General features: G+C 42.0%; 1 protein-coding gene across 4 annotated transcripts in view; it reads right to left on the reverse strand.

Moving 5' to 3' along the window:
• Nucleotides 1–15,376, reverse strand: part of NBEAL2 (neurobeachin like 2) — a 1,179,347-nt gene that overhangs the window by 403,169 nt on the left and 760,802 nt on the right. For all 4 annotated transcript variants that reach the window (XM_069645798.1, XM_069645800.1, XM_069645799.1 and 1 more), the window contains 2 exons: nucleotides 14,119–14,207; nucleotides 11,749–12,471 (listed from right to left, as the gene is read on the reverse strand). In XM_069645798.1, the coding sequence (XP_069501899.1) occupies nucleotides 11,749–12,471; nucleotides 14,119–14,207 (812 nt within the window). The remainder of the gene's footprint in view (nucleotides 1–11,748; nucleotides 12,472–14,118; nucleotides 14,208–15,376) is intronic.

A 15,376-nucleotide genomic window follows, 5' to 3' on the forward strand; every position in this document is an offset into this window, starting at 1 on the left:
AGAGAATGCCAAGCCAGGTCTAGAGAATTAGAAAACCTTTTCTACACTGCCGTTTTGATACCCTGCCCAATTAACGGTATGAATAGTGCAGTTGAGTAGGCTATACTTTTCTGTTGTCTACCCTGGTTTCCCAGCATGTATCTGGCCATTCCAGTGCTTAAAATAATAAACTCACCTGACCTGAGGAGGAGTAGTAGTATTGGAAGAACAGAACAGCAAGTCTGCCACAAGGAAATATTTGAAGGACACCTAAACAGGTGTCAGCACAAGGAGAGTTTCTGATTATGGAAGAGAAAGCACTCAAGAGCTCCAGGCCCGGATGGACTCAACAAACTGCATCATGATAAAAAAAAAAATCCCCCAACATGTGGGCAATGATATTAACAAACATAGTGACAGAAATCAGGAGACATTCCTTTCCTCCCTCTTGGCACACTGCCCACGTGGGGCCAATATATAAGAAGGGTTACCGAGCTGACCCACAAAGCTACAGACCCATCTCCCTTCTTGATGTTAGCAGTACAATCTGTGCAGTACAATCTGTGTGTACGTTTTACTTCCAGAACTGGAAAAGTGGGTCATTTTAAATAAAGTCATTAGTAAATTCCAGACAGACTTTAGATGACATGTGGGCAAAATAATACCAAGAGGGGTTGGGGAAATCCTACCTGTCCCTAGGTCTATGAGGGGTTTCCCAGCCTCAACAAAACAAATGATCGTCTGCGTCAGGATGTTCAACCAAAAAGCGTCCTCCATTCTGTGTTCAAAACTGACACTTAGAAGCTAAACTCAATATAATGTGTAATAAGTATTTCTGTAAGGTATGCACATGTAGCTTTATTTCAAAGTTCCAAAGTAAGTTCTAAGGTGTGGAAAATAAAAGGAATTAATGTTCCACGATAGGAAGTGGTCCTCCCTTCCCCTATGTTTCTTCTGGTCTTTCACTGTATTTCCAGAGGATACTGGACAAAGGGTCAAATAAGGTTCCACTGTTCCAAAGGGGTTCTTCCCCAGCGTCTCTTTCTTTATACAATCACTCTGTAGTTTCAAGGGGGATGACTTTTCCCTTGAGTTCCTCCACTTATTATGCTTCCACAGTTTTAAAGAAAATAGCTCTTTCCCTTTGTTCCTTTTGTTTTCACCACTCAACACATTAACACAGTTCAAGTTTATTCAAGTGGGAAGACCCTCAAGTCTCCTTTAAAAACACAATTCCTTGGAATGTTCAGTTCCTCACACCCTATTTCATTTAGTCCAATAGGGGTATGACTCTTCCCTTTTCCATTGACTGTTCCTCTTTCTGGCTCTGATGTACTCTCCTGCCAGTGTATTGTGACTTTATTATTGACCCTTAAACAGGGTATGATTCTTTCCTTTTGTACTCGTCACCACTGTTCCACAATTTTAAGTATCGGTCTCTTCTTACTTCTGGTTTACTTTCCTGCCAGGATAAACTTTGTTTCTTTGGTGCGGATCCCAGGTTCATACAGTGCCTGTTTTACTCTCCTGCCAGGGCTTTTTATATCTTCTCAGGAGTGTGAATCCCAGAATCACTGTTTGCCTGGTTCACTATCCTGCCAGGGCTTTTCCATTCGCCACTCAGTCTTTCTTTCATCCAGGAAATGGTGCCTTTACAATATTGGGTCATCATCCCTCTTAACAAAGTTCGCAATCACAATCAATTATTCTTTCCATGTTTTGGGTAACCAAACATTTCTTAACACTGTTCGTATTCTGATAAATTCCTCTTTTCCAGTATTGGCTCACCGGCCCAGTCTTAACACTGTTCGTATTCATATAATTTCCTCCAATTACTTTAAGGGGGTTCTCTTGTGCCGGTAATGATATGCTGTATTCACTCTCACGTGCTCCTGTAACTCGTTCACTCTCCCTGGGCTTAGTGGTGGCTTGGGCGTTCCTCGCATCTTTCCATCCTCTTCCCTTTAAGGCCGCTGACTGGGAGTGCCTCCCGTTAGCCCATTGGCTTCCACTTAGCCTTCTAGCGGTTCCAGCTGCCTGTAGCAACAAAGCGGCCAGCTTCTCTGGACCCGGTCTCTCTGCTTTCCACTGTCTGCTCACCTTAGGTAGCCCAACCAGCGTTCGCACAAGCTGCATTCAACTGCAGTCTCTGCCTCTCCCTTCTATTCTGTTCAGATGTGTTCATTTAAAACTTTCTTGCATTTGTTAGTATTTTCCAAAGACTAGATCGCAGCGTTTGCTTGCTGCTTCTGGTCATCCTCAATGCGCCATTCCTCTTCCTCGTCTCAGTACTCACAAAGGGGTTGTTGGCTAATAAAACCTGGGAATTCTTAATCCACGTCACAATAAGCCATACAGGTATGTTACAAAGACACATGGGTGTCATTAAGAATTACAGCTCAAGGATTATTTGTATCCAATATTTTCCTGCCTCTCTGGAGTTTGTCCTCCCCTACATGGTCCTCCCGCAGAAAGCCACCCCTAGGGTCAGAGTCAGGTACCGTCTGCCTTTCCCTGGCCACGTAGGAGTAGCTTCCCTCCAGAGAATCAGTGACAATAGTTCTGTATTTGTCACTATACATACATGTCAACCCTCCCCATCTAGGCGGATACTCCTGATTTTTCAATGAAAAATATTGCTACTTTTCACTTTCGCCTAAAATAATTCTAACCCCAATGAATTCCTATGGAAAAATGTATTACTCCCACTTTTTCTCACAAGGTCTCCGTCCTAGGTGCTTTAGAAAGTATGTGTGTATATAACTAGTATTGACACAAAAGACGCATTCAACCACATTACCCACTCCAATCTATGGAGGAAGTTAGATATTTGGGGTTTACCATAGGATTACTTAGTATCTTCGCCCGCCTCCGAAACGAAATACACACAAGCGTGCGTCTGAACTCAGATGGGGCCTTGAACAACAGAAGTGAGACTCAGAGGTTTGAGGAAGGCATGTGTGTTAGCACCCTGTGTCTTCAACCTCTATATTCCTGATCTAGACCCAGAGTGGTTTAGTATTCACAGTTTCCCCCTAGGCTCGACAACCTGGAACTTCATTGGCTTGCACATGCAGATTACCTTCTACTTCTCGATTTCACTACGGTGGGTCTACAACATCTCCTGAATGGATTTCCTAAATACATAAGCCAACGAATTGGAAATAAATACATGTCAAACAAAAATCATTCAATATTCCAAGTCAAATCAACTGGCAAGATACTAACGGAAGAATAGGAGACTCTAAATTATAAAAAGTGAATCATCTAACCTACTTGGGATTCCAATCCTCCTAGAGATCAAACCGAGGTGTGTTATATGATCTACTGAAGACAACAAATTGTCTATATGCAGCCTAAATTAAATGGATACAAACAAAATTCTGCCAATTTTCCATAATCCCTTTGGTGAATGTCAGGGTCCGGCTTGACTGAATTCCACAGGAGCTGATGCTGGCCCCACAGACCCTCACCAGGAGTTCACCTCTCAACCCTTAAATATAAGCTGAGCTGAAAACCCCAAGAAAGGGAAAGGGGAATTTGGAGAAAATAACAACGGAGACACTGCTGCCCTTCAACCGTCTGGTAGGCTCTGGTATCTCTTAAACCTCAGTAAAGACTTAGAGGTTAGTAATCTTTATGGAATATCTTGTAAATATATCTTGTGTTGTGCAAATAGTTCAAGCCAATCTAGTCTCTTTAGAATCCTAAAGTGATGGCCTTTGCAACATCTTTTCAGAATTAGATATTCTTCTTACTTCAAAGTTCTTTTGACCTTATGTAGTTTTCAATGCTTACATAAATTGCAGTCTTTCTCTGAAAACATTGAGTTCTATTTGCATAGATTACTTTAAATATATTCTTTAACTTCCTGGAATACTGCTTTCTTTCTGCGTGTGAATTGTTTTCCTTATTTACACATTTACACAAGGAACGTGTGCGATAAACACGTGAAATCAGAAGACGTGAAGAATTGTCTTCGCGTGTAAAATACACACGCGATTATTTTACAAAACCCGCGCGCGTAAAAAATACGTAAACGCGATAAAAATAACACGCGCTGATAAAAATGGACTCGCGCTCTATCGCAACCCAACACGCGCTTTCTCTTGAGACGTATTTCGCGTAAGAAAATGTACACGCGCTAAAGTTAACTTGCGCAATTCTTTTGGGCACGCGCTCTATCGCAAAACCACACGCGCTTTCTCAGGAAACGTCTTTCACGTGAAAAATGTACACGCGCTAAAATTCACACGCGCAATTCTTTTTGGCACGCGCTCTATCGCAAACCACACGCGCTTTCTCAGGAAACGTCTTTCACGTAAAAAATGTACACGCGCTTTAAAAAGAACACGCAAACGACAACTTGCGAGCTCGCGCACACATTAAACAGTCTTGAAGAACATTACACGCAGTTAATCAACTTTTAAATCCTACGCACAATCTTCAAGCTTGATTTCCTTATAATAACTTTAACTGTAAATGTCTCTTTTCTCAAATGAACTTGAAACTTGTTTACTCTTTAAGTTTTCTTATAAAAGAAAATGAAAGTTCACTGTGACAATCTCAAAATCTTTAAAAGAACGATCCCACCTGATGACTTCTTGTTCAAATTGGATCAGCAAACGATATTCTTACTTCTTTGGTAGATTTTCTGAGCTCTGGAAAGGCCTTACTTAAGGAGCTTAACTAATATACAACCAGCCACTGAATTTCTCTGGATGAAAGGCAGTTTAGAATCTTGCTCATCTCCCAAGAATCAAACCCATTGTCCTCTCCACCAATCAGGCAACCAAACATATCATTGTTTCTTTAACCAATCAGATTAAGTTTCTTTCGCTCCATCTTGACTTGGGCAAGCACAATGTTAATTCTATGAACAAACTCTTCCTGTTACTAACCCAGCCAGTTCTGAAAGCACAACTAACCCAGCCAGCTCTAAAGGCACAATGTTAATCTTGTTACTCTTCCTGTTATTAAACTAGCCAGTCCTGACAGTGAAATACTAGAATAGTAAAGTGATACCTGGGCTACGTTATGGCCTGCACAAGATCTATACACGAGACACACACACCTTGTTTAAACATATGTGTTAAAGGGCTGAACATATTTGAGACAGTTAATCGGGTGCAGGGGAGAAACATAGGACTCTGGGACCAGAAGTCGTGAATTTGCAATCACGGAAAACTAAGTGTCCTCAGTTGTTGGACACTCCCGTCCCCTACACAACTCATGTGCAGATAACAAGGTCAGTCAACAATTACTATAGCACTCACTCACCAGGTTTGCAACATGGTATCTATAGTACACAGATTGACAAGATTATGTTTAGCAGTTAAAGAATTTTCTTATATGCTTCTCTTTTTTTTCAAAACCCACTACTAACAAAGCTAAGAGGACAAGGAAACTAACTGACCTCATGTAGCAGTGTTCACACACTGCCATCATATAAGGTGATTTCAGCTTAGACAGAAGATTGATCTACTGAATAAACAATGCGCTAGTTTAACATCAGAACAATACTGATCTGACATTTTTTATTTACACTAGAGTGAATGCTTTTGTTGAAGCTAGAAGACTGATTTCAAGTGTTGAATTCTGTGAAATGTATGACACTTATGGTCCTGAAAAAGGGAGGTTAGCTCCCGAAATGTGTCAATCTCACTGCATTTTATTATTTGTTACTCTAATCATGTCACATGAGAAATGCCGTATATGTTAACAGAATAATCTTCTAAAACAACTTGTCAAATATAGTAATTGTTGACTGACCTAATTTATGGCCTGGAAATCTGGAGTTTGTGCAACTGGCAAAAACTGTGTGTACTTGAGAATTTGCTTTGTATGAAGGTGCTATCCCTGCCCAATTCTATCTATAATGGCTTTTCAATATGAATTGATCTACTTGAAGGCACATGCCCAGTGGAACTCAATGCTACATCACAAAATACTAACCCCTCCCCACAATTCCATGTTTTTAGACTTAAATATTATGCTGTAGAAGGGTGCATATGAGGAAATGAGCGAGTTTGTAAAGAATGCAATGATATCCTCTTTGGTCTAGCTGAATATAAAGAGAAATTCATCAGAAACTCGTGCAGAAATAAACACAGATTATGGGAATTATATTGGGTCAATACCAAATCGGCAATTAAGAAATACAAGTTATACAAGGAATTTGCTTCAACTGAAAAAACGTGTAATGTTCTGCATAGTTATTCAATGACATTTTGGAATGATAAATATATAAATATATTCCTAAACTTTTGTTTGAACATATTGCCAATTGGTAAAACAATGACATCAGAAATGTGACTGGTTCAAAGAAGCCTGCATGTAGGTATTGTAATTAATCATTAACAGAATCTTGCAAACATATTTTCTTTGATTGTATAGGTACCATCAGCGTGAGACACCTTGGTGCCTTTGTACACAATGAGAGGTTTCCCAATTCAGAATCATTCTGGCACAAGGCTGGGGCCGGTAACCAGCTTTCACTGCCTCCTGCAGTGGTAACCAGCTTTCATTGCCTCTTGCAGTAGTGATATTCATACAGGCAATTCTATCAACAACGAAAATATGACAGCACTGCATATATTGGGATAGTTGTCTTTCTTATGTCATGATTTGTCTTAATGGCTATCTTTTTAAATAATACTTGAGTTTTATGTGTATACCAGCAAAAAGTACCCATACCCTGCACAAGTTCTGTAGAGACATAACACACTCACCAATTGCTGAAAGTCAATGATCCTGTAGGTCATGTTCGGAGGCGCTTATCGTTGGATGTGCTTTGCACTCTGAAGTGAACTGCAGAGAGAATGGGTGTGTGTGGCTGGCTCAAATACCCCGGAGCAGACGAGGAGGGGAGGCCAGAGTGAACATACTGCAGCATACTGGGACCTTTTGTGCGCTCTCCCCACCCTGTCGATTCATCCTGGCGCGGTGCAGTGCATTGCAAATATCTCAAACGTTGCAGCCTAGAGCCTTCAAATGTCGTTTGAGGCCTTTGAGTTTTGTTCCTTGTGTCGAGAGGTTTAAAATGAGGTCTGTCCGGTCCTTCTACGAACACAATGATGTTTCGCCAATTTCAGGCAACCGTCTCATGTGTGAAGGGGCTGAAATCCGGGGAAAGGGGTAGGGTGTCTGAATTTCATGTAGCCAGTAATGTCCGGAGGGTCCTAACAGGTAACTACGCAAAAGTTGGTGCAGACTGGTGAAACAGTGAGGAATTGTATGAGGAACAAACTAACAGATGTTCTCATATATTGCACTGGTTTGTAGCTGACGTGCATATGGGGGTCTGCTACAGCCTTGTGTTTGTTTCATTGTGTCATAACTTCCTATTTTTGAAATATTGCAAAATCGTCAATCTCCCGAAATCCCCTATACTGATAGCACAGGGCTGGCCCCTGCTACACCCCTGTGCAGGCCGAATGGGTGGGGTTGGTCAAATTTCACTATCCCCAGTACATCCAAGACTGGTATGCCGATATTGTGTCCCAACTTCCTATTATTGGAAAAGTTGCAAAATCGGCAGTCTCCCGAAATCGTCTATACTGATAGCACAGGGCCGGACACCGCCCTGTACAGGGCGAATATGTGGGGTTGGTCAAATTTCACTATCGCTACTACAACCCAGAGTGGTATGCCGACTGTGGGCCAACATTTCAGTCCACCAACTGTTATGGGGCCGGACACAACCCCGAACATACAAACACACTTTCCCAAATATATATTACAGGGCCTGCGGTAGCAGCCCTGTAGTTATGATTAAGTAGCTCAACCCACAGGAAGAGCACATTTTGGGCAGCTTATAACTTTGCCCCCCTAAATAAATCCACACAAAACTTTGCAAAAAAGTAGATGGCCCCGTAAGATTGATTATGCAAAGTTTGGTGAGGATTTATTTAGGGGGGGCAAAGTTATAAGCTGCCCAAAATGTGCTCATCCTTTGGGTTGAGCAACTTAACCATAACTACAGGTCTGATATAGGGCGGGGGGGGGCCCAAAATGTGAGGTGTTTCCCATAGATGTAATGGAAATAAAAATATGCTCATGCCTACAGCCCAAATCGCTGGATAGATTTTCACCAAATTTGCGGCAGGAGCGGCGGCTTGGTCCCGAAAGCGTACTTTTGTAAATTTGGTGTAAATCCATCCAATTGTTTTAAACACAGGTAAAAAAAGAAATTGTGATATCTGGGTTCAGTACGAGGACTCACTTCCCTGTTCGGTCGGGGGACGGGCCTCCGATTGGTCCAGAGGGCAATGTGATGACTTGCAGACATTTTGGACACACCAGCCATGTTGGATTTGCGGACAGCGCCCGTTGTCCGCGAACATCGTTGTAAAAACATTTAAAAAATGCAACATTGCACTTGTCAAACTAATTAAACAATCTCTGGGGGGGGTGAGGAGTGATGAGGATGAGAAATGGTCATAAAAAGCAAAAAACAGGCGTTTTTCTTTTCCGATGTCCGCAAACAGTCCGGGGCAGTCCTGTGGTGTTTGCGGACATCTATGCTTATTTCTGCATTACAGGGTTGGTGAAAAGCAGTTTTTGGATGGCTTATAATGAATTAAATTTTGGAATTGATTTCTAGACCTGATTCTGAATGGTTGTGCAAAGTGTGGTGCTTTTTTGTCAAGAGGGAACAAAATTAGAGGGAGGGTCCCAAAATATTGTAAAGGCTTATAAATGTGGTGCCATTTGACGAATCTGCACAAACGTTTGCAAACAGATTTTAGATCTAGAAATGAATGGTTTTGCAAGTTTGGTTGGATTTTGTCAAGAGGTGGCAACATTAGAGGGGGGGGATCTCAACATTTTTAGAGGGATTATAGCTATGTTGCCATTTGGCGAATGTGGACAAATGTTTTCAGAAAGATTATAGACCCAACCTTGAATGTTTGTGCAACTTCTGAATGAATGTTGTCAAGTGGGGGCTAAGTTATAGGACTATTAAATGTATGTACATTTTGACACAATATAAACTAAAACGGTTATAGGTCAAAGGAACGAATCCAAAAGACCGAAATGCGATTGGGTCGAATCAAAAGTACCTAAAACCAAAGGGTCGAATTTTTTTTGGGGGGGGGAAGGATGGTCCCCCCCAACCCCATGTTTTTGGTCTAAAAACCACTTTTTATTTACTATACTAAAACCAAACAAAATATATATTTAAAAAAAAACATTCGACCCTTTGCTTTTCGGTCCTATTGCCTCGACCCTATTGCATTTGATCGTTTTGGTGTCGAACCTTTGACCGGACACCAACTAAAACATGGGCGGATTTTTCAGCAAACCCGTGTAACGAGCATTGGCAAGGACCAGAAAGCATGGTTTTGCAAATGTGTCCGTGTTTTATTTTTTGAAAAGTGTCATAATGTAGGTACAAAAAATAGTGATTTACCTTTGGTGACCGAGGTATATGGAATGTGGCCATGGGTAGTGGCGGCCAGATTGTCCGGGTCATGGCCCTTCAAAGGGAAAACAAATGTGCTTGTGCGTACAGGTTGAAGTGCGGGATGGGATTGCAGCAAGAATGCACGAGGAGGTTCAGCAAGAACTGAAAAGTATTGTTTTGCAAATATGTCCTGTTTTAAGTGTAAAATGTAAATACACAACACAGTGATATAACATTGGTGTCTGGGAAATGGGCCTGGACGTCAGCAAGGAGAAATGTGTACTGTAATTTACTTATTGGGGCATGCGGCATGGCCGAAGCGGTAGATTTTAATGGGAAAAATATTCTGCTTGCGGTTACAGCCTGAAGTGGTGGACTACAACAAACATGCAAGATGAGTATTGGCAAGGACCTGAAAGCATGTTTTTGGAAATATGTCTTGTGTTTCATTTGTGATGTCATCTTTGATAACCTGGGTGTTAGTCTTAGCAGGGCACGGGGGTGGCGTGAGTTATGGTTGCTTGGCTTACCATAACTGGCGAATTTCTGATGTTTTTCGGTTTTTCTTGTAACCATAATGTCCCTTTAACAATGTTTTTTCATTGAATTTCATAGGTTTTTATTTATGCAACTTAACCATAACGTCCCTTTAACAATGTTTTTCACTGAATATAGATATATAAATAGATATGGCTTTCTTAGTATTTGCAAAATGTTTTTTTACCATAGCACAGTAAATAAAATGAAAGGATATATAAAAAAATGATACCCATGTTTTACAGTTTGATAAACATTCAGTTACTCCTCCACCGGAGAAGTATTTTTGAGCTGCAGCAGAAATGTTGTGTGTGTTTGATAGACTAAAACGGACAATCTTCTGCTCTCTCTTTCCGTTACGCTGAGGTATTTTATGGAAGAGTATTACATTTTGCAAAGGTACAGGTACTAGTGAAAAATAAGTTACATTTTGCTACTACGCAAGTGCTGGTGAACCACAGTGATTACGTTCATGCAAACATATCAGGATGAGAGTAGCAAAGGGGTCACGGGACTTAAATCCTCTATCTTGCTATAGGCACTGAATTTCATTTAACTCATTACATTCATTAGCACCCAGAGAACAGCCCAGGGCCAATCAGGATCTACGGAACTTATGCATGAACTGCCAGTGACCTAGTAACAGCTTGTGATCCGCATTATTCTCCACCTCTGCCCAGGGATAGCCATGTTTCTACCTACAGGCCGATCCAAGGTTTCTTTCCACTTTTCACACCACATCTTCTCTTCCCCAATGCACCTCCATTCCTTCAATTATCTTTCTCCTCCATCTTACATCCTCAGTGGCCCCTTGACTCCGCTGGGCCAGACCTGCTTAACATACAAAAGGAACCATGGCCCTTTCTTATGATGTGGTCGGCCATCTTCAGTTGGTAGCTTTTAAGTGGAATCGGGCACATGCAAAATGCCAGCCTGTTTTCCCTTAAAGAAAAATAGTGGTACCCTGGGACATAAGCCTGGAGTGTGAATAACGTTAACTACATACTCAGGGGCAGACATTGCAGTTAACAGTCCTCAGCCCTCGCAAGTCGCTTGTTGTGCTTGGTCCTACTTGGCTGGGGGGTGTTTAATGACAACATAGGGCCACCTGAATAGATATTTAACTATGCATGTCAAATACAAATGATGGCCACAATTTATTAGTCAGCAAGACTTTTTTTTACATAATGTTTTCTAAAAAAACCTAGCTGGATGACTTATTTCTAATATGACAGTATGACTATTAAAGTTGGTGTAGATTTTAATGAGATTATTATAACAGTAAAAGGGTAGCCATCCTGCATTCATACATTACAAGAAGAGAAAGCCCTATATCATTTTCAATTGCGCCATCAGGTTTTCCTTTCTTGAACCAGTATTGTCAACACACAATAGACAACACCTGTGTTTCCTTTCTTGTATCACCATACTTCTGGGTCTGTGTTCCGACTAGCTTTACTTTAGTCTATCTTAAATTGATTCCATTTGTTTCCTTCCCTTCTATTGAACCCTCATCCCCTGTGTCCCATTGTATATTTAGCCATCGTGCTTTCAAAACAATTTTTCCACACCACTTCCTCTGTGAAATAAGTGTAAACAAATCTTGATCCCACAAACCTCATTCGAACACAATATCCTTATGCTCCAAATACTAATATCTGTCATTTACTGTCCAATTGTTATGATCCATACACAGTTCTTTTTACAATACAATGCTGCAGCAACACTTTATGCATTTTGCCACACCAAAATGGCCAAGTCTGTCAACAAATGAAAATGTTTCTGGCAGCCTTGAGTTAAACAGTTAAAGGAACACAACCTACCTGGGGGTTGCTTGTGTTGGAGGTAGTGTCGCTAGGCAGAGTTTCCTGGTAACTGTTCTCATCCAACACATTGGACAAACTTGAGCTTTTACGAACCCGCAGTCCTGGAAATGGCTTAAAGTTCTCCAGTGGGGATGGGGTTCCCGGGAGGCTAGCTGGTGTCTGGTTCCCACTCTCCACTGTGGTGATAGAGCTAGAACTGACCAGATCCAGGCGTAGGTCAAAGGGAGACATGGAGAAGGGGGAGAGTGGCTGGTAGACACTGTCAAAAGGGAGCGTTTCCGGGGTACTTGGCTCATCCGACCCTGGAATGTCAATGGTATTGGATGAAGAGTGGCTGGTACGATCCAAGGAGTCAAAAGACTTGAAGTTGTAGGGGTGATACTGCTTATCTTTGTCGCTAGGAGACATGGAGTGATCCGAGAACCCTTCTGAGATGTCATTGTTTTCAAAACAGAGGGGCATAAAAATGTCTGTGTCTGGAGTGTCGGGCTGGTTATTCATGTTGTCCAAAATCGCTTTCACTTCATCAGACGCCAAGGCCTTGTTGCGGTTGATATTTCTCAGCAGATCTAGACAGTAGCTATTGGCGGAGCCAGACAGGCTGAGCTGCCGAGACTCGTAGGATTCCTTCACGTAGAGCTTGGTCAAGGTATCCTGCCAGCTAGCCTGTTTAGCCAGATGGCGCACAATGTCTTGTTGAGAATATATCAAGTGGAAGAGCTAATATGGAATAGAAAAAGCACTTCAGGAAAAACCTGTTCAAACATTTTAAAATACAACAATGCATCTCGTTACTACATTCCACTCAAGTTGCTAAATTGGAAGACGGGATTCCCCCCCCCCCAAGCTAGGCTAAAGAAAATGTTCCAAAATAAGGCCCAGCCAAGGATGAGGCACTATTCTGCTAAAGACGGCTCCCAGTATGCACCCATGCCTTATTAGGCCATTCACCCACCCCCTGCCAAGCCCAAAGCCTAGGGAGCCAATATTGGAAGGTCACGTCTGTCTGCTTCAAACATAAACATACAAAAGAGTGGGCATGAGAATAGCAATCGGGGGAGCTGTACTTTGTAACCAACTTTCCCTATGGCAATGTGGCTGTGTTCAAGCCGAAATCTCTGTGAGAAATATTTGAATTTCTATAGTTCCTCTGTCATTAGAACCCTTGCACTAATATTTCATATTGCTACGTTATTAGGTCTTGTACCCAGTTTCATGACATTGTGATGCTTCCGGACCTCAAAGGATGTGCTGGGTTGGAGCTAGTTGGGAAATTAGGATTGGAGGGAGGAGAGGAGAGCAGCTGTAGCTTACGTGATGAATAAGAAAATTGGGTGAAACCGGTATGGGTGTGCAGGTGAGGTTCTAGGTATTTTAGGAGGTGCAATGGACCGCAAAGCCATGGCTAGGCGCACAATGGGTGGGTGTGTTTGAAGTTAACTGTGCAGAGTGGAGTGCAAGTTCATTAATGCAGGCTTTAAAGCAACAATATGTGGATTAAGTAATCCCTCAATAGGCATATTGGCGTGCTTGCTGTATATTGTTGTGATTTAGTTACCATCTGTAAGATTGCTTATTTATTCCAAAACAAACCACCTCAGCTTTGGAAAGGCTTAATTCTAAATATCTTCCTTGAAATATTTTTGTGCATTAATCAGGTGTTACAAGACCCCTCTGGTTGTCAAATTACTAATGGCCATCGGCATACAATAACAATGGATAGATCCTGCTATTTTAGCTTAGGCAGAACATAAACTCCTTCCATCCATTCTCCATCAAAATCATCCAGATATAATGTAAACATATTTAATAGCTGGAAGCAGCACTGGTAGACCCTGTTGCTAGTAGGGAAATGTGTTCTTAATTTACTGTCACTCCACACCCAAGCATGGCTGATGTTAAGGCTTTTGGGAAGCAAATATATTCTATTTCAGGAGAGGCAGCCCATTTGCAGGCATAGCAGACAAACCCTAATGTATTGTAGAAGCTTCCACTACCCCTCATATACAGAATTATAACTGCAAAGTCCAGGGGAGGGAAGTATGAACCACCAGGGGGGAATGGTCAGGAAATGGGTACGTGTACAGCATTGATGCTTAGCATCAAAAGATTAGAAAAGGAGGTCACGAATGGCATCTCTGAAGTGTGTGACCTTGTGGCGGGTTATTTACACCCATGAGCGATGGGTGCATTATCCATGATTAACAAGTAGGAGATGCAGAGAAAGATGTTCTTACCCCACCTTCCCAGCAACAAAGATCTGAACATCAGATGAACCATTGTAAAGCACAGACATCCTATACCCATGGCAGTAAACAATGATGCACACTGCTGTCAGCCAGGTAAACCCTGGCAGACTCACAGTACCTTCCGACAGACATCCAGCCGCACTGTCAACTGCGCTCTGTGGGAGAGGAACACCACAGCCACCAGGTCTTTGTAGTTGGGATGGAAATCTAGGAGATGAAAACTATTTCAGTATTACAATTCATAATGTAATTTTCATTGGAGATAAGGAAATATAAAAAGTGATATAAGAAAATGATTACCAGCATAAGGAATTTGCCCATTTCCCCCAACTATTGAAATACATTGTGACCCCGACTTAGTCTCCGGGTTTACTCACATCCTAACTGCCCTCCATGTTTGTATGCATGCTATGCTGCCCCATAACAGACAATCTGCTTCCAGGGTTTCTGCCCTGACTGACTGTGATCCAGTCTAGGTGGCACCGTATAAATTAAGGATAGGCCAGAGACTGGATCCTCCAGATCCCATACTTAAGGGGATCTATGAAAGATCAACAAAAACATGTTGCCGAATTACAGTTTTGCAGATTCAATTTTTACTGCCTAGCACTTTGCTTTTAACTGCAAAATGTAGGGGTTTGGGAGGAGACCCCCATGCTCCCTCTTACTCCACCAAAGCCCCCTCCTCCTATATTCTGCAAAAGTGTAATTCAGCGAAAGTGGGTAAAACTCACATACGGTTCTCAGCTTCCCGACATACTTCCACCAAGTCCCAGATAGTGGCAGTGGATTTTGAGCATGAGGTTGATACCAATACCCTGGGAACCCCATACAGATATTTCTGGTAGTCCCGTAAGCAGCCACTCTATAGTTGCTACTTTTACTAGTATCAAGCCCATTTTCCTACTAGTAACTGAGAAGTGCAAAGTTCAACAACACTGAACCAGTTAGAACTTACCAATTTGGTTTTTGATGCAAACTATGAAAACAAAATAGGGAAAAAGAAATCACCCAATTAGACTTTCGGACAGGGTCCTGGCGCTGTCAAGGGAAGGTGAGTGTGACGAATCTTTGAATGACATCACTTCTCCCGGCGAGGGTGCCCTTCCCTGTAAGGCTAGGGTAGTGCGGCCCTAGCCAATATTCCTCACAACCCCGATTTCATTGTTTTCCCCATCACACAGCCCATACCTCAATCACAGGGCACTCCTTCCCACACCCACACGTTGTATTACAAAAGTGCAACTTATAGCAGTACTAACACGAGTAGGCCCACAAGGGCAAATTGAATTTGCAACAAAACTCACTAACACTTCAGGGAAATCACAGAGATAACGAGAGGTCTGAGCCCTGACTTCTACCACACTGGAGACTAT

This window comes from Ambystoma mexicanum, chromosome 2p, assembly GCF_040938575.1.
Source record: "Ambystoma mexicanum isolate Mex_15411 chromosome 2p, UKY_AmexF1_1, whole genome shotgun sequence".
In the NCBI taxonomy this organism is placed as follows: Eukaryota; Metazoa; Chordata; class Amphibia; order Caudata; family Ambystomatidae; genus Ambystoma; species Ambystoma mexicanum.